The following is a 17,424-nucleotide window of genomic DNA, read 5'->3' as shown; positions in this document are numbered from 1 at the left end:
GGTCTAGTAGGCTACGTCGATAAGGGAGTTGTAGATGCCTGAAAAGTAGAGTAGGTAATAGGATCTGCTAAATCTAGTAGCCTGCTAGGTAGGAGAGCCGTCTACATCGATAAGTAAGAAGGATCTCCCGCAGTTTTGTCGCAAATAGAGGAGGAGTTCTCTAATTGCCGCCTACTTTTCCCCTATAGCATTAACGGATGTAGTTATGCAATTTGTTGTTAGATCCGCAGGGCTCCCTACACATTCGATACTTCTAGTCTAAAGCGACTATTATCGCGGGAATAACTTCTCTTAGGTCTTAGTCCTCCGAGTTCTGCTATGTGTTGTCCTATCGAGTATCTCCGTTATGCAGATCTATCAACTCTTGCTCTTGCTCTTCTCGCCGCTTTTAAGCGGCGCGCTCGTCGTCGTCTTCTACGTCTTCTAGGCGTACGAGGAAGGTTTGAAGATTATTGTCCTATATAGCATTTGCACCGGCTTTAATATACGGCTTGCCTCTTAGGACGGTGCTGCTATTATAGCTGCTCCTCTAGGTCGTCTAACCGGGCTGTTCGTTTCCTCGATTACCGTTGCTGTTAAAGCCTCGGTTAGAATAGGCGCTCGCGTTTTGCTATTACGTATTATTACGGGAGTTGTTAGAGGGGAAATTGCGCGTGTCCTGCTACTTGTAAACAGGCGCTACGTCTTTGTACCTACTATTTCGCGATTAGAGCTATAATAAGGTGTTAGTACGCTAATGTAGCTACAGCTGCCTCTAAGTAAGGTAGTAAGCGTCTATTAACGAGGTAAATTAATCTTAAGTTATGCCCGCCTAGGGTACCGCGATGTAAAGGCGTAAGGACTCGTAAGTCTTAGACTAACATTCTTAGAGAATGTAGTCGGTGTCGGTCTTTCCGGTCTGCTAAAGTAGTAAAGCGACGTTAGACACGAAATCTAACGGCGTTCGGCCGTTGCGGACTAAGTTAAGGTCGTATTTCTTAGCAGCAAGCATAGCATGAACTATAAAAATGCTAGGTTTGAACTTTTTAATTAGCAGCTCGAGCTAGCGCGTAATGCCCAGTCCTTTACGCAGATAGGTCCGAGTAATGTCGTCTAACTACATATTGTACTAATCGGCTGCCTTAGCTCGAAGACAAAGGTTAATCGACAGTCGTAGCGTCTCGTAGGAGAATTAGCCTAATTTGGCTACAATCTTAAGGACATTCGTAAATAAGTAGATGTCCCGGTACTATAGCTTACCGCCGATAGTAAGTTAGCCTCCTGCCCCCTTGTCTATAGAAATGTTAGGGTCGAAGAATCCGATCTCGTCCGGCTTGAACTTCTCCCGACGTTGTAGACTATCTTAAGAAGCGTAAGAATTACGTCGATAGGGTTAGTCTGCCGGTAGCTAGAGACCTGCAGCTTCCTATACGTAATCTTGCTAGAAACCGAGGCTAGGTCTATAGTTCTAGTAAGGTAGTACCTACTAATTCGGCGGATATTAGTATAGGTCTCTAGGCGCAGGAGGGCTAGGTCTATAACTATGCGGTGCTAGTGCGTAGGCATCTAGTAGAAATTAGTAGGGTTCTCCGGCTGCTAGAGGGCTAGGTCTATAACTATACGGCGCTAGTGCGTATGCATCCGGCGGAAATTAGTAGGGTTCTCCGGCTGCTAGAGGGCTAGGTCTATAACTATATAGCGCTAGTGCGTATGCATCCGGCGGAAATTAGTAGGGTTCTCCGGCTAGCGGTAGCCTAGGTCTATAACTATTCGGGTTTAGTAGCTATACATTTCGTGCATTCTGTTCTGGATCTCTAGGTCCTCCTAGGCTACGTCGATTGTTAAGACCGGCTAGTAGTAGGAGATCTTGTTAGTCTTGTGCACGCGCTCCTACAGCTAGAGCATTAGCTCTATAGCCTAGGTGCGGTAATGCGCTATAATTCGCGTAGCCTTAACGGATCTCTCGGCGAGCGAGGGCTGCGTCGATTAGCTCGTCGAGGTTGACTTGCTACAGTCGTTGCGGCGCTAGTTGTTGTTGTTCTCTAAGTAGTAGCGGTGCGTCTCTGTTCTAGCCTTACTAAGCGTTATTCTAACCTTGCTAATTTTAACGGGGTTAAGCGTTGCTATTTGGACTATTCGCGATCTATTACGTTAACTGCTCGATACGTTGCTATAGCATAGCATTTTGTTCGGCTATCTACTGCTTATGTCGCTCGCGTTGCTCGTCTAGGGCTCTCTGCATAGCAGCTAAGACTTAGTTAGGAGGTTGCGGAACTTAACTATCGATATAGCCTCCTTCTCCGGCTATAGTAGACTAGGCGGGTAGTAAAGGTTAAGGTGCCGGTTGCTTAGAACTTAAGGGTTGCTAACGCTCTAGGAACGTCTTAAGGTTTAGCTTCGAGAAGCTAGTTATAACAATCCTCTCTTTTCTCCTATCTACGACGGTAGTAGGTCGACGAGGTAGTAGTAGCGCGTCGTACTATACTCCGAAGAGTTTTAGGTATAGAGTCTCGGGGAGCTCGGTAGATAAGTTTAAGGACCCGGGAGAAGGAATAGGGGAGCGTACACGAAGTCGAGGGCGGAATTCGGTCGGCTACGAGCTTATAAGTGCGTTATAGCGCTGGCGTTTATTCTCTACGTCTACTAGGAAGCCTAGCTAGGACATAGGGAAGCCGAGGGTAGGTTCGATCTTAACTTCGGCCGATCGAGCTCTTCTCTTCTTAGGTACTTCGGTAACGGTAGCGAGTTCGCCGAAAGCCTCGTTATAAATAATATAACATAGCTGTGCGTAAAGTACGTTAGTAAGCGTAAAAGGAGTAGTGCGAAGTTTAGGTAAGTAGTTCGCGAAGGCGAGAAGGTAGGGCGCCTAGGTAATAAGGTACTAACGCTCTCCCTCGGAGAGTAAAGCCGCTAGTAAATGCGTCTCGGCTAGTTTAGCGACTATAAGTAAACTATAGGGTGCGAGCGGAAGCGAAATAACGCAGAGTTGTTAATAGAGGGCGAAAGAAGTTAAGTTTGCTAAAGCGTGCGGATGTAGGTGTGCGGAAGTAGGCGTAAGTCTACAAGGCAAGACTCGATAATAGAGGGCGTTGTAATAGTTGCAAGGGCGGAGCCGGCTACGACTAAAGAGTTGTAGTAGACGTAGCAAGGAAGGAAATCTAGAAATAAGTAGCTACCGCGTATGCGGAAAATAGTAGTTACTACAAGTAATCTAAAACAAAAGGAGCGGTCCTTCCGAGCGTAAGAAGCACTAGGCGCGTTCTAGTAATAGTCCGGCAGAGTAATAAGCTAAGCGATCGGTAGCAAGCTGCAATAGATATAGCGGCGGTCGCCGTCTTTTGTAGGACCGATTTACTAATATCGTACTAAACTAGGGATTGCCGCGTGTCGCGTCCTCGGGATGTAGTTACTATAGGCTCCGGATGTCCTAGGTTTTTCTACGTCTATAAGACGGGAAACTAGTGCCGGTAATAGCTAGTTCTCGTATAATAACGAGATAGTAAAATTGAAAAATTTCGTACGTTCTTAGCTACTATTTAGTATGGAATGGTGTATAAACGTAATTAAGTAACTATCTGCTAGTGGAGGAACTATGAGGTAACTGCGGTCACCTGACCGGTCACCTAACTAGTGACCAAGCGTTCCGTAACAGTTCTGCTTGGTGATGGGGATGATTCTTTCACGAATTATTTGTACTCTGCTGAGGATGGGTGGCAGGATGCGCAGGCTATGAGGCAGGCAAATTAGACGGTTGGCAGCAAGGGTTGGGCTGTAGGAAAGGGAAGAGAAGGGAAGCTGAAGGAGAGTAAGAATCAAACTTACGACTTACTTTGAATAGGCCTATCTGCGCTGACATGCTTGGATTATGCGGCGCCTGAAATCGCTGATTAATTGAATGAAATCCCTTTGTCTACAAGTCTGTTCCTCCTTGACTGAGATCTCATACATTTCAATAACTTACTTATGCCTCGTATCGCTGGAGACGGCTATCACATTCCTCCGTCGCGATTTCTGGAGTCCTTTACGAGCCTTGCACAACGACAACATGTGGTGACTCTTGTCTGCATAGACGATGGACTGCAGCAGAGGACGCCGGCCTGCTCTCAAGAGCTTCTCGTTCTCACCCAACAAGCATCTCCTGTTGCCATTGATTCCTGCCATTAGCCATATCCATCGTTGCTTGACGAGCCTTGCACAGCCAGCACTTCCTCTTCGCACTGTCAAAGGCCAAAGGCAAAGACTATTGAAAGAAGACCATACGTCTTCTCTGTACCTCGTGGCGAGAGCCGGTGGCTTCTACGAAAGACATCATCTCCACACAACCACCCGCCGCCGCCATCCGCATCCAGCTCCATCTCCGTGCCCGTCCTCTACACTTTCTCCCGATCTTCGGTACCTCTTCCGTCGCCACACCATATCGCCTACTCTAATCTTATTCCCGATCCGCCGACAACGGTCGCACGCCACAACCTAGAGCTAATCGAGCTCGCAGCAACCAAGTTTGCCAAGTCAGCAAAAGCCAACCCGGGCAAGTGGCTCAAAAAAACGTCACAGGCGTCGACGGCCGACTCGTTTCCAAGAAATCCAAGAAACCCAATGCGAAATTCGAAGCGACCTTCGCGGCGTCCACTCGAGCCGAAGAATGACTGCCTGCCCAGGCATGCCACGTTCTTCTCAGTCGTGGGGCGATCCTTTTGCACAGCCCGGTTGTACTCCACAGAAAGAAAAGATACATGCAGAGAGACATGCAGAGGAACAAACGGCGAGTCGGCGTGATCATCGTCCGCTCGCTTGCCCCGCACGCAGAGAATTTGCTGGAGGTGCCTTGGTGCCTTCCTACCGACGGGAGGTAAGAGTATTTGGAGCTACCTCACTCCTAGGCGGTACAGGATGTGGAAGCTCGACGGCCGTATGCCCGCGATCGAGTTGCGGAAGCTAAAGGTGAGGAGATCGTGAACTCTGTATTCTGTTCAGGCTTTGAGAGGTGTAGATCTCAAGGCCCAGGCCTGGCGAAGGTTCTGGCGCGCGAAGATGCCGAAGAAGCAAGAACGTAGACGTCGCTGCTGATGATGAGCTTGTGTACGTGGCTTCGTGATGAGCTCTACCTCCTTGAGATGAGATGATGAGACCCGTGCTGACGGAAGGATCTCCATTTCCCTTGGGCGAGAAGAGAGCGGTAGGCGTTATTAAAGGAGGTACCTACCTACTAATCAAGACGCTTGTGTAAGTTATTTGCATTTATTCTCCTGATTTTCCAAGAATCCCAAGCCTTTCTTCACACATCGCTTCGAGAGCTAGCAGAGCGAAAGACTCGCAGACCGTGTGAAGAGGAACATCGGCCGTAATTGTCAATGCCATTTGTATTTCCCACCCACTAGCAGAACTGCCGGAAGGTGAGAAGAACCCCACTGGTGCGAACTCCGTGAGCATTGAGCAAGAAAGATAGAGTGGATGGGGTTCCACCGTCGTCACATTGAAGACAGGGGTATTCTAGTCTAGCGAGTAGTGGAGAGCGGCAGTTTTCGGCCGGCAAGCAGAGTCAGGGTAGTAGTGAGTGAGGGCCGGACAGCGTGGCCATTGGTAATTGTGCGCCTCGTGGTTTGTCGCATGTCTGGAAGAGTGGACGGTAGCTTTGCGATTCAGGTACAGGTCTGGATGTTCTGAGATCTATGGGCTGCGTGCAGTCGGTCAGTCAGTACTCTAGAGCGTGTGTGTTCCAATGGTTCGATGTGCGCTGTACCTGGTTACCTCGTCTGTAGTAGCAAGTTGCAAATGAGACGTCACTTTTAATCTTGTTGTTGAAGATTTGATGTTTGAAGAGAGAGAAGAGTAGTTTTGTTGGCATCGGCACTCTAAGCCAGACGCATTAATTAATGTCGTTCATTCCATTCCGTTGCCATGGTCATAACAGCGCTGTGCTGAGACCAACCATCCATGCGCTCAAAGCGCTGCAAAATTCCTCCCATCCGGACGCGCGAGATCACGAGCGAGCTTTCCGAGCATCTCGAGCCGGAATTTCTTCCTAGTGTCGTAGAGCTGACAGAGCTGGCAGGTACGTTCATCGCACGCCTCATTACCAGTGGTACACCTCGGTGACAGTCGCACCGGGCTTGCCATGAATCGGTATCCTCCGGACGCCTGGAGCGTGGATGCTGAGTGCTAACTCTCGGTATGCCGATGCCCGGTCCCAATTTCGCACAAATCGTCTTCGTGCTGTATACGCTTACTCGTCGTCATGAGGAGGCCAGATCCTCATCGGCGCCAGCTGAATCCGATCTTCGGAAGCTGGACGCTATTGGTATTCTGATACAGAAGTCGTCAAACAGGTATCCTCGTAGTATTGTACAGTGCGGCAGCGTGGCCAATCGGCGACTGCTAGTCGCTTGGCCGGATCCAGTGACATTGTCGGGATCTTTCGATCGCGACATCGACGGAGATGAATGTTCGTGGAGATGGTCGTCCTATAGTATTCCTTCTCGTAGTCGATGGTCACTTAGTCGGACGCTGCGGCGTAGTTGAAGAAGTCGTCATGGTTCGAATCCCAGTCACCACCGGGTGTGACGTTTCCACTGAGGTTGCCTAGACCATTGTGCTGGCCTGCACTGTTGAAGTCCATGTCAAAGGCGTAGCTCGAGTCGTTAAACATGTCATCGCCGAAGCCAAAGTCCAGCGACGGTGCTGCGTTCGATGCCGAGTGCGAGTCGGAGTATGGTGTGGTAGGCTGATTGTGCATTGCATGTGGTGACAGAGTCTGATTGAGGCCCTTGTTCGTGAATGCGAATTGCTCGCTGCCTGGGTTGTTGTTCGCCTTGCTGTTCGGGTTGTATGTGTAGGAGTAAGTCGATGGCATCGGAACACCAGGTGTGAACTGAGACGGGTAGACCTGGTTCGCGTAGGACGAGCCGTCGAGCAGCTGCTGGGTCTCAATCGGCAGTGTGGTGGTGAGAGGATTGCTGTTGTCGATTGATGGGCGGCTCGAAGTGGGCGAAGCCTTCTGCGTGGTCGGCGACTGTCCTGATGAGGACCGCGACTTTGGTGCTGGCATTGACAGCGACATGCGTTGAGCATTGTTCTGCATCTGTGTGTTGGCGGCCTGCTGGGTCTGATCTTGGGGAGAGTCGGCGCGGGTGCCATCGTTCTGCATGTTAGGCTGCCATTGCTGCTGACCGCCATTCATAGCATTCTGCTGCATCGCTGGGTTCAGGAACTGGTTGTTCATGGCATGCTGATTGGCTTGGTAGATGGCCTGATGGAGGTAGTTTCGAACACCGACCTGGCCGGCGAGGTAGTTGTTAACACGCTCGGTGAAGGCATTGTAGGCCTGTCCAGGGTAGAGGGCGTTGATGCGGCGGAACTGCATGGGAAGGTCGTCGTCTTCCTCTTCGTACATCTCCTCATTGAGGACGTCCTCCTCGCGGACTCTCAATGAGCGGCCCGTGCGCTTCTTGTGAATCTCCGAGGCTCGGCGAGCCGACTCTACGCGGGCTTCCAAGCTTCGGTCGCTTCGTCGCGAGGCAGCAATGTATGCTCTGTGAGATATGTGAGCAAGAGTCAGATGATGCAGGCTGCGTGTAATCGTACCTCTCCTGGTTCTCCTCGTGGGTCCTCTCGGTCCTGACTGGCTTGATAGCCGGCATGGTGCGGATTGGAGGCATTGTTGTGATGGTAGTGCGAGGAATGTGCCTCGTCTGACGGGGTGTCAGAGTCTGCTCGATGACAAGGACTCAAAGGGTCTTTGTCGCGTACTGCAAGGTGCTTTGGCGAGATTTCTCAGCTGAGCGGAGTGGCCAGATGTCGGTTGATTGTCCTTTGGCGAGATGTGCTGAGAGACAGGCCTTGTCTAATAACAAATCGCCCAAATCGTCCAGCAGCGAATGATATAGAGGTAGAGTGCTGATGGAAGTCCTGGATAGATGGTCCGAGTCCGGATGTAATGAGAACCTGGTCGTGAGTGATGAAATCGGGTTGGGTTCGTGTGTGTGGAAGAGGAAGTGAGAAGGAAGCAGAGATCAGGCCATGGATGTAGGCAGAAGAAGGCCAGGCGGGACGGAGCTTCAATCAGCTCGAAGACCGACTCCACTTTGTGACATGGGGGCCCACCTCGATTCTGATTCGCCCTCCCAGATCTCATTCCCGCAACCTTATCGGAGAACGTAGTGGCACTCGGCCGCATGTTGTGTACGATCGACGGGAACGACTAGCTGCCTCTTCGGGTACCGAGCAGCGAGGCAGAGAAACAATTACTGAGTGAGGGGTTGCTTGGGCACATGGGAACGAGCGAGTCCAACGGAATCGACGAGCTTGTCACTACTCACTAGGAGGTACCTCTCTACCAGGCCTGCACTGCCTCTAGCACCCGAATGGACTCTACAAGTACGACCGACCTTGACTTGACACTTTGTCATCAAATACTCTGCAATCTCTGCAACTCGTCGCTTTCGCACGTGGGTTTGTCGAACGAGGTGTCTCTGTGTCCCTGCTCAGATCCAGTATTACCGACCACGCCATGCTTTATACCCGGCTCCGCCCTTGTCGAACATTCTCTTCTCCGTTGCAGGCGAGATGTTCTCTGTATACCATGGCACTGAGTAGTAAGCAGTTGTATGTATTCTACGAGGGTTGTTTCTGTCCAGTGTGCCAGTCTATCTTCAGTGCACTGCTTGACCTCAAGCTGAGACCTCCTCCCCACGTTCTCCCGGCCAACCTCCAATTGGCCGTCCACTCAAAAGCCAGCGATCCTCCCGACAACAAGGATCTCACACCACCCTGTGTCTCTGCCCCGACACATCGTGCGTGCGCATCCCGGGACAGCGAGATCCACGAAACAACCTCCACAGATCTGGTCACAGATCTTCGCCACCCCCATACCACAACAGCCGGATGAGTAACACACAGATCTGGTGAAACCTCACCACCTCACACAGCTGTGCTCGGCAAGTCTTGTCCCCGCCGGCCGCCGGGCGCAAACACATGCAAAGCTCTCCGCAGCTGGCGACGCCTCGCATTGGCCGATCGCACCAAGGCCCGGCCGCTAAAACGCAATTTCCAGATCGCACCGCGTTGATCTTGCCTTGATGAAGCGAAAGCGTCGATGCGAGAGTTTGAGAGTTTGCGATCTCAGATCGCGCTTGTGCTTGTGGCCGACTCTTCCCGTCTGCAGGTGGGAAACGTGCGGTACGGGGGGCAACGTAGGTGGCACTCACGGTGGCAGCTGCCTTTTGTCGGTGCCGAAGGCAGAGGGATTCATGTTTACCAGCTTTCCCAGATTTGTGCCTTGCGACCATGCGAGCCAGCGGTAGCGTCAGTCTGCCAAATGGCATCAGTCTTCGAGGTGCTTTCTCATCGCTTCGGCAGCACAACAAAAAGCTGTGACGTTCCTCTGAACGAACACGCACGCAATTGAATTTGGAGCTCCTCGTGGCTGTGATGCAATACGCCGAAGATCTTCAGAACCGACTCCGCCTCGCTCAGATTGAACCAAGATGCTTTCCGAGAACGTCCTGGCGATCATTCTAGGAACGGCCTGGCATGGCATACGTACCTCCTGAAGCTCGCTGAGCGACAGCAGTCCAGGCCATGCCATGACCCCAAATTAATGCCTCAGGTACTACCACCTACGCGCTTGAGACGTCCCGTCGCTTGCGTCTGAATCAGGCCGTGCAGATGGACCCTCGATTTCGCAGACCGGACTGCCGGCTTCGAATCCCTTGCAAGACATGCGTATGCGGTACCCCAGTCTTCCAAGCGCTGTGTGAAGACAACGGAGACCATCGCCGAGAACGTTTCCCGTCCCCTCAGTATTTGAGTGTGCGGGGTTCACCGCTTGTTACCAACCCACTCTTCGTCCTACGGTCCTACCACGGAGTCAGCCAAGTGTTTCTCCTTTATCCTAACAATACCCGGACGGACCCCGGAGACGAGCCTCACAAGGACCTCTGGTACCACGAAGACATATCGTCATAAGGATGTAAACCTCCATCATTGGAAAATTGCTCAGGCTCTGGGTTTTGAGGTGTCACAAACCATACAACCCCACCACACAACCACACCGTATCGAGAACTTGGAGCCGTTGGCCGACTAGATCCTTCCGCCTCGTGCCCTGCCCTAACGCCTTCGTGCAGAAGAGGGTGGAGAAACGGCCAGATAAGAAGGTACATCTCTGAAGACCCGATGTTCAATGGCGCCTTGCATGGCTGGAGCAGAGCGGAACAGGCTCCGACTGATGCTGCTACTCCATGGATATCTCTACCACCGACTCGGCAGTATGCAATTCGATGACATGGCAGGACAAACACCGATAAACGACCAGGACGGGTACCGATGATGAGCAGGAAAGAACTGATGCTTCCAAGACATGTACTACTCTTCACCCAGCAGAGCGAGTGAAACCTCCCCAGCAGTACCAGTACCGACACGTTGACAGGACCGGTGCAGACTACCCACCACAGCGGCTCAATAAGACGCACTGCTAATTTAGCCGGAATGTCCAGATAAACAATCGATACAGTACAGCGCAGAGCACGCACATCGCCTGAATCTTTTTGGAAACCTTTCCGGCACCCTGAGATGTCTCGTCACTAGCCGATTCCTCGCACGTTGTCTTTCCTCCATGGTCCGACCCGCACTGCACACTCCAAGCCACTTAGGACCACTTTGTGCAGTGCCTTCCAAGCGACAGCTGCGAGACACATTGCCGACAGTAGCTCTGCAGAACTTTACAGGACTCATCCCACCGCACTGCTCCCCAACTTACCGCGCAACTTTCACCACACGAGAATTCGCTCCATGGACTGGGTTGTGTACTTCGAGCGGGAGTCCCATCACGAATCCTTCCGACCCGCTCCACTGCATCGCATTGCATGAACATTGCATACAGCATCTCGGAGCTATCTCCACGCCTGTCAATAACCATCCTTCCTCCGAGCCGTATTATCGATCTCGGATCTTCCACGTGCGACTCTCGCAGTTTCCAAGTCTGCATGTATCTTACGCATCCTCCAGGTCTCATCGGTACTGTCTCCCCAGCCTCCTGCAAGCCTTCACCCGTCATCTCGTCGCACCAACTCGGCTCCTACTCCGTCTTCACGAAGCGTAGCGAGGTGGAAATGTACCGAGGTCACCAAGCGCAGCCACGAAGCCACCAAGCCACTGGGTCTAGACCTAGATCTGTGTACGACTTCATCAACTGCCGTGGCTGCAAGCGACAGTAGACGGATTCTTCTCGCTTCGCGGAGCCGCGGAGGCTGTACAGGCTGTGCAGCAGGTGAGATCTGGTACATGCGGTACGACTTGCGTTTCGGAAATGGAGATCGCGAGGTGCAGATGCAGATGTGGGCGTATGTGGTGCTGTCGTCAGTCTTACGCCGGGACAGTAGGATTTGGATGGGGTTGCCACGTGGGCGCCGGACGTGTCGGGTGGAAAAGAGGGTGAGGTCGGTACGTGCAGGTATCCTCCGCTCTCCTGCCCGGACCGCAGACCAAGGCAGTCGAGCGGAACGTGTGCGAAGATTGTTGCTCGCAAAGCTGGAGAGTTGGGCATCATGGACCTTGGCATGAAAACCTAGAAGGCCTTGTTATTGCTCGAACTCCGCGACATGGATCGGCAATATCGCAAGCTAACAACACAGTAAGGCAGCAAGGCTCGATAGTCGGGTCATCGAAGGTAACAGGCTTTTTTCATCGAAGGTGACAGACTTTTGTCGAAAAGCAACCAGAAGGCTGTTCTCGTGAGGCAACAAGTCTCCTCCGCATGGTAGCATGTCGTCTTTGCAAAGCAACAAGCTTGCTCCGCGAGGTAACGAATCTCGTCCGCAAGGTAACAAGTTCCTTCCGCAAAATCAAAAGTCCTCTCTACAACGTAACAAGTTCTCATCCACTCACGCTCTCATCACCGTCAAAGGTATCTTCGACGCCTACTCATCGTCCTCCTCGCCCTTGATCTTGGTCTCGCCCTCAACGACAGCCTCAGCGCCAGCCTCATCGATAGCGTCTGCAGCACCTTCCAACACCTTCGTGACGTCGTCGCCGTCTTCCTTGCCAGCACTAAGACCCTGCTCCTCGTCATCCTCATCACCATCGGCGGCAGCAGCGGCGGCAGCAGCCATCTCAGCCTTCGTGCGACGCTTCTTCTTCGCGCCCGTGGCGGGAGTTCCGCCTTCCTCCGTGGCGGCGCGTTGCTTGCCAGCAGACTTCGGAGTCTTGGGAGTAACCGGGGTACCGTCGGAACCCTCGCTGCCAGCGTTGGTAACGTTGTTCGTGAGGCCGCCGAGCAACTTCTTGCGGGCGGAGAGGTAGACGGCGCTTGCGGACGCGTTGGTCTTGTAGGGACCAAGCTCGGCGAGTTTGGCGTAGTCGACCTAGTGGGGGAGGGGATAATGTCAGTGTCGGTTTTGACGCGCTGGATGCATGCGGGCGGAGAAGGGTTCTTACCTTTGGCATCTCGGTGAAGCAGTGCCAGGCGAGAGCGAGCACCTTGAGCTCGGCTGGGGTCAGGTTGGGGGTAGACATGGTTGATTGGTGTTGAGGGAGGTGTTGTTGATGTCTGGTCGTTTGTTGGTGGTGCTTGGAATGTTGTCGAGGATATCACTGTGCGGTGCTTGGAGAGAGAGTGTAGCAGACAGAGTACGAGTTGACAGATGGAGCTCACTCAAGAGGAGGTGAATGTTCGATGTATTGGAGCTGACTTTTTGCCTTCGAGCTCATGTGAAGTGAAGCTAACAGCAATCATGTGAAATCCACTTACACCGGCTGGCATCTGAAACACGCCAAAGCTCCCGCTGAATTCACCCATTTGAACCAAACGCAGAGGCTCGTCAGCCATGGTGCTGACTTCTGTCAGATGCTCAACTCCACCCTTTTCGCTCCAAGTGATGCTTGTTCGCTGCATGCATGAGCAACCTGTAGATGTCCCAGTCGTAGCGATTTTCGAAATGACCTTGAGTAGTCTCAATCGTCATCCTTTGAAGGCTCAGCCTTGACATGTCCACCCTCAGAACCGGTAGCAGAGTCTGTAGCGAGTTCAGTCTTCGCCTCAACCTTGGCAAGCAGTTCGTCCACGTCGTCGTCCTCGTCGACGGCAGCAGCAGCAGCAGCTTCCTGGGCGACTTCAGCTTTGGTCTTACGACCACGCTTCTTCGCTGACCCGGTCTCAGCTGGAGCATCACCGTCCTCTGCGGCAGCACGCTTCTTGCCTGTCGATTTGGGTGTCTTTGGAGTAGCTGGGGTCGCAGCATCGCCGGCTGCCATCGTCGCACCGTCGGCGAAGAACTTCTTGCGAGCATTGTGGAAGGCGGTGGTAGCAGATGCCGCGGTCTTGTAGCCGAGTAGATCGGCTAGTTTGGCGTAGTCGACCTAGTCTTGTCAGCGCTGATGCACGATTATCGCGGCGTGATTTGGAAGTGCATACTTTGGGTTGCTCCGTCGCGCAGAGACCCCAGGCGCTGGCGAGAACGCGAATGTCTTTCTCGGTAATGGGAGCCATCTTGACGCTGATGATGGGCGGTAATTGTTGGATCGGTATGTGTTTTGGTGCCGTGGTGTTGATCTTGAGGTGGGCGAGTGGTCGGTGGTTGTTTGAAACAGAGGGAAGAAAGTAAGTCGTTTGTATCTGTAGCTGTCAGTTGGTCTAGACCCTTCTAAAATGCTCAATTCACCTTCGTTTGCAACATGTGCTCGAAGTCCACTTGGAGCTTCACGTGGGACCCTGTTTACCTTAGAATAACTTCATACACTGAATGCTGGGACTCTGTACGATGATCACGAAGGTACATGGGCAGACTGGTTATCCAAGGAGTGACGAAAGGTGACAGGCTTTGGTCGAAAGGCAACGGATTGATCGTACCTTCGATTCGCCCCGAGGTATCCAGCTTGATCACTGAGCAATGTTCAACTCCTGGCGCTCCTGCCTGCCTTTTTGACCCCGGCCTGAACACATTCTCTTGCGCCGGAACTCCACACAGGACACTCCATCCTGAATATGACAATCTCAACTTTCACACGCATCTCGACGTGCTTAGAACCCACGTCCACCACCTCGTCCCCGACCACGGCCACCACCCCGACCACCACCTCTGCCTCCACGCGGTCCACCCCGTCCACCTCCACGACCACCAACACCAGCACTCTTGTCCTGCTCCTTTCTCGCCTTGTTCTTCGGCTTCGGCGTATCGTCGATGAGAAGTGTGTCGAGGGGTAGCGAATCTGGCAAGATGTAGTATCTGATCTCGCTTCCGCGAATGCTAACGTGTTCGAGCGCGATTTGCGAGCCGCCGCGAGGCGTCATTTTTGCGTTTCGGAGGTTGGTGTTCATCTGAGGAGAGATGGATGCGATTGTGCCCTGGACGATGGTTCCTGTTGCAATGTCAGCTCTGGTCTTTGCACAATGCGTGGTCGGGCTTTATTGGGCTCACCAGTCTTGAGCTCGATCGTGACCGTCTCGTTCGTACACTTCATCAAGAATCTGTCATGCCTGTCAGCCAGGCCCGGAAAATTGTAGCCTTCGAGGTCTCGTTCAGCATGCGCCGGAGTCGCGAAGCCTGTGAGGGATCTGGCGGCTTACCTGACGAGCTTCATCTTGGCTATGCGGCGCGCGAGGGCGTATAGTTCGGATCCAAGGTGTTCGTCGGGAGCTTGTAGCTGGTGTTCGTGGACTGTCGAGCGCGCAATGTGTACTTGAACTGCGCTCGTCAAAGGTGAAGTTCGAGGTTCAAAAGTTCGGCGCTAGGGCGGAGTTTCTGCCTTGGAAATCTAAGGCAGCAAGTAACCTTTGCCGTTGGCCGCACCACTACCTCTCTCACACTCCATCTCTCGCACGCTACCATCGAGTCGCATCGCAAAGCCAATGGACAGAGCGTGTGACAATGGCAGTTACCGCAGAATGCAAAGCTGAATTCTCATACATCCATTACTGTAAGGCAAGTCGGCAATACATTCACAAATGCCACTCCTGCCGCCCGTCCGCAGCGCATCCTTCGTCGATCCGTGAGGAAGATATGCTTCGCGTCACTCTCTACGATTGAGAGTCAAGTCTGCGAGGCCTCGCCGTTTCATTGACCTTGCTCGAATTTCCCGATCCCTTCCAAGCTTGTCTGGGTCGGCAGTGATGAGCTCCCAATCGAGAGACGCAAGCTCGAAAGAAGCCGAACCCAAGACCGCCGCCATAGGCTTCTTTCGCGATCCCAAGCTCTGCACTCTATTCTGCAAGGTCGTGATAGCATCTGGCCCATCAAGTCGCACAATCTCCAGCAGGGCATGCGTGACCACGGCGAACGTGTCCTCTCTGCTCGCTTTCCGCGGCGTAACGCGTGAAGCCTGGAACGCCGTAATGCTCGAGCAACGCACACGCTCAGCGCTGGGACTGTTGCCTCAAGACGAAGCTGTTGAGGGTGTACTTGTTTACTCCAACCCGAACGAGTTCGCAGAGACACGAGGCCCTCCCTACAACCGCCCTGACCTAGTCTATCCATTCCTTTCGCACAACCCAGACGATGCCGCCGCGTTTCGTGCTCTCGAGATCGCGGACCCTACCTGTAAAGAATGGAATCAACGAGGGCTTCGGTCTTGCATCGTCACCCATCATCGTGCAGCACATCACCGGCACGGCTATTACTCTCCGTATCGTGGCAGTGACTTCTGGATACTCTTGGAGGACTACAAGCTCTGCGCTGCATTACCTCTAGCTCGAGAGATGTTTCTGACGCAGCCGCCACAGAAGAGTATTCGCTTCGGTCTCCGATACCATTACAAGCCCTCGGTCGGAGGTCATTTTTGGATCCACAACGAGGACGGCGTTCGCTTTGGAGATGTAGTCGCTCATTTCACGGAACGACCTGAGCTTCTAGAGCAAATTCTTGAGCCTGGACATCCAATGTATTGGGCTAGACGATGGCTGAGTAGCAGTGAGGTGGTCAGGCTGGATAGGATCGTTTGGACTTACAACCGAGCTGTTGTGAAGGATTGTTGCATCGAGGATCATGCAAGATCGAACACGGAGGAGCGTGAAATGGGTGGCGCTGGTTTTGAAAATTGCACCACATGGCGGCGTTGACAAGGTCAAGAGTCCTCTTGAAAAGCTCAATTCCATGTGTCAATTTTTCGCTTATTCGTGCAAGCACCGCAGTACGACCGAGCGTGCCATTCGAGGTCAAAAACAGCACAGATTAGCACTTATCAGCGCCCTGAGAGATTGCTAGAACAAGGCCACGGGGCAGGCAGCGAGATACGAGAGTCGCAGATAGGTCCAATCGTCCATTCATTCAAGGCTTCGAGCCTGACTTAGTTCATCCTCCTCATGGACTCAATGCACGAGTCTAGGACTTCATATAGACACATTTCAGCATCATTGCCTGTTGTCCACCTTCTCCCACTCGCTATCCGTGCTGAGCTCGCTCGAACTGACATTTCCCTGATCGCCTCTTCTCAGCCTCGCATCACTCGCACCCGTGCTCGCCTGTGCACCCGATGTCTCCGCTTGCAAACCCTTATTCGCCCTCGCCTCAGCTATCTGCTGCTCCGCCCAAGCTGGCACCTTCTCCGGCGATATGTTCTCCATGCTGTCCTTCAACCCCGCAGTCTCGACCTCTGTATCCTCTCCCTCATCATCTGCACTGTCTTCAACTTCTCCCGTTGCTCTCCATTCATTCTCCGCCTTCTTTCTCTTTCGTAGCCGATCTGCTTCTTGCTCTGCAATATTTGCTTGTTGAAGTTCGCGGGCGAACCAGTTGATGCTGTACCAGAGGCCGCCGCAGAGGAAGCTCAGCACCGCGAAGTGAATGCTGTAGGTTGCTATCAAGAGTCCACCGAGGAGGAGCTGCAGCGAGGCGAAGGTCACGTTTGTTGCAATGAGGAGAGTTGGTGTGGTGCCCGGCGTGAAGACAGAGCCCCAGAGGTTTGCTAGGAAGTCGCCCATCGTTTGGAGAGGATGTATATTTTGGATGCTGTAGTTCTCTGAGTGTATGAGCAATGGTGTCTTGTCGATGCTCTCCCGCTCAGGCTGTGTATATCAACAAGCGGTGGCAGGTCATTCGAAGGCAGCTGATCACGCGCAAAGCAAAGGCCGCCGGACAGCTCCGGGGACTGCTCGGGAATGTGATCGGTGACTTTGAAGGTGAATGAACTGGATCCTGCGGAGTGTCGCAGCTTTGAAATGAGATTCTTAGATTCTGATTGGATTTGCAAACAAACAGCTGCCTAGCAAGTTCGAAATGGCCTCTAGATGCGATACTTGTTCGTTTAATGAAAAGCAACAGTCTTCGAAGTCGAGAGAGACAATCACACCGCATTCAAACGTCACGCGCCGTCTCCTCTCTGACGAGGATAAGCTTTGCGCTAGCGTCTAGGGCCCTTCGGCCGTATTGGACAAATCCCCACCGCAGAAAGGGAAGCAGTCGCCGCTGTCATGGGCAGCATATGTCTCCATGTAACACAAGTTATGTGGCTGGTCCAAA

The 17,424-nt window shown here is 52.6% G+C and overlaps 3 protein-coding genes across 3 annotated transcripts; all 3 read right to left on the bottom strand.

Moving 5' to 3' along the window:
- Window positions 1-6,472: 6,472 nt before the first annotated feature.
- On the bottom strand, window positions 6,473-7,634 carry MYCGRDRAFT_96701 (uncharacterized protein; the record flags this gene model as incomplete). Its single annotated transcript, XM_003848343.1, has 2 exons — window positions 6,473-7,508; window positions 7,561-7,634. 2 exons carry the CDS (start codon window positions 7,632-7,634, stop codon window positions 6,473-6,475), a joined length of 1,110 nt encoding a protein of 369 aa, XP_003848391.1.
- Window positions 7,635-13,824: 6,190 nt separating this feature from the next.
- MYCGRDRAFT_63742 (uncharacterized protein) lies at window positions 13,825-14,574 on the bottom strand (the record flags this gene model as incomplete). The annotated part of the gene is made up of 3 exons (XM_003848342.1): window positions 13,825-14,329; window positions 14,389-14,438; window positions 14,538-14,574. The coding sequence occupies 3 exons, from the start codon at window positions 14,549-14,551 to the stop codon at window positions 13,992-13,994; spliced, it is 402 nt and encodes a 133-aa protein (XP_003848390.1).
- Window positions 14,575-16,307: 1,733 nt separating this feature from the next.
- Window positions 16,308-17,109, bottom strand: MYCGRDRAFT_106144 (uncharacterized protein; the record flags this gene model as incomplete). Its single annotated transcript, XM_003848341.1, has 1 exon — window positions 16,308-17,109. One exon carries the CDS (start codon window positions 16,884-16,886, stop codon window positions 16,317-16,319), a length of 570 nt encoding a protein of 189 aa, XP_003848389.1.
- Window positions 17,110-17,424: the final 315 nt, after the last annotated feature.

This window comes from Zymoseptoria tritici, chromosome 11 (assembly GCF_000219625.1).
Source record: "Zymoseptoria tritici IPO323 chromosome 11, whole genome shotgun sequence".
Classification (NCBI taxonomy): domain Eukaryota; kingdom Fungi; phylum Ascomycota; class Dothideomycetes; order Mycosphaerellales; family Mycosphaerellaceae; genus Zymoseptoria; species Zymoseptoria tritici.
This window is presented reverse-complemented; position numbering and strand designations above follow the sequence as displayed.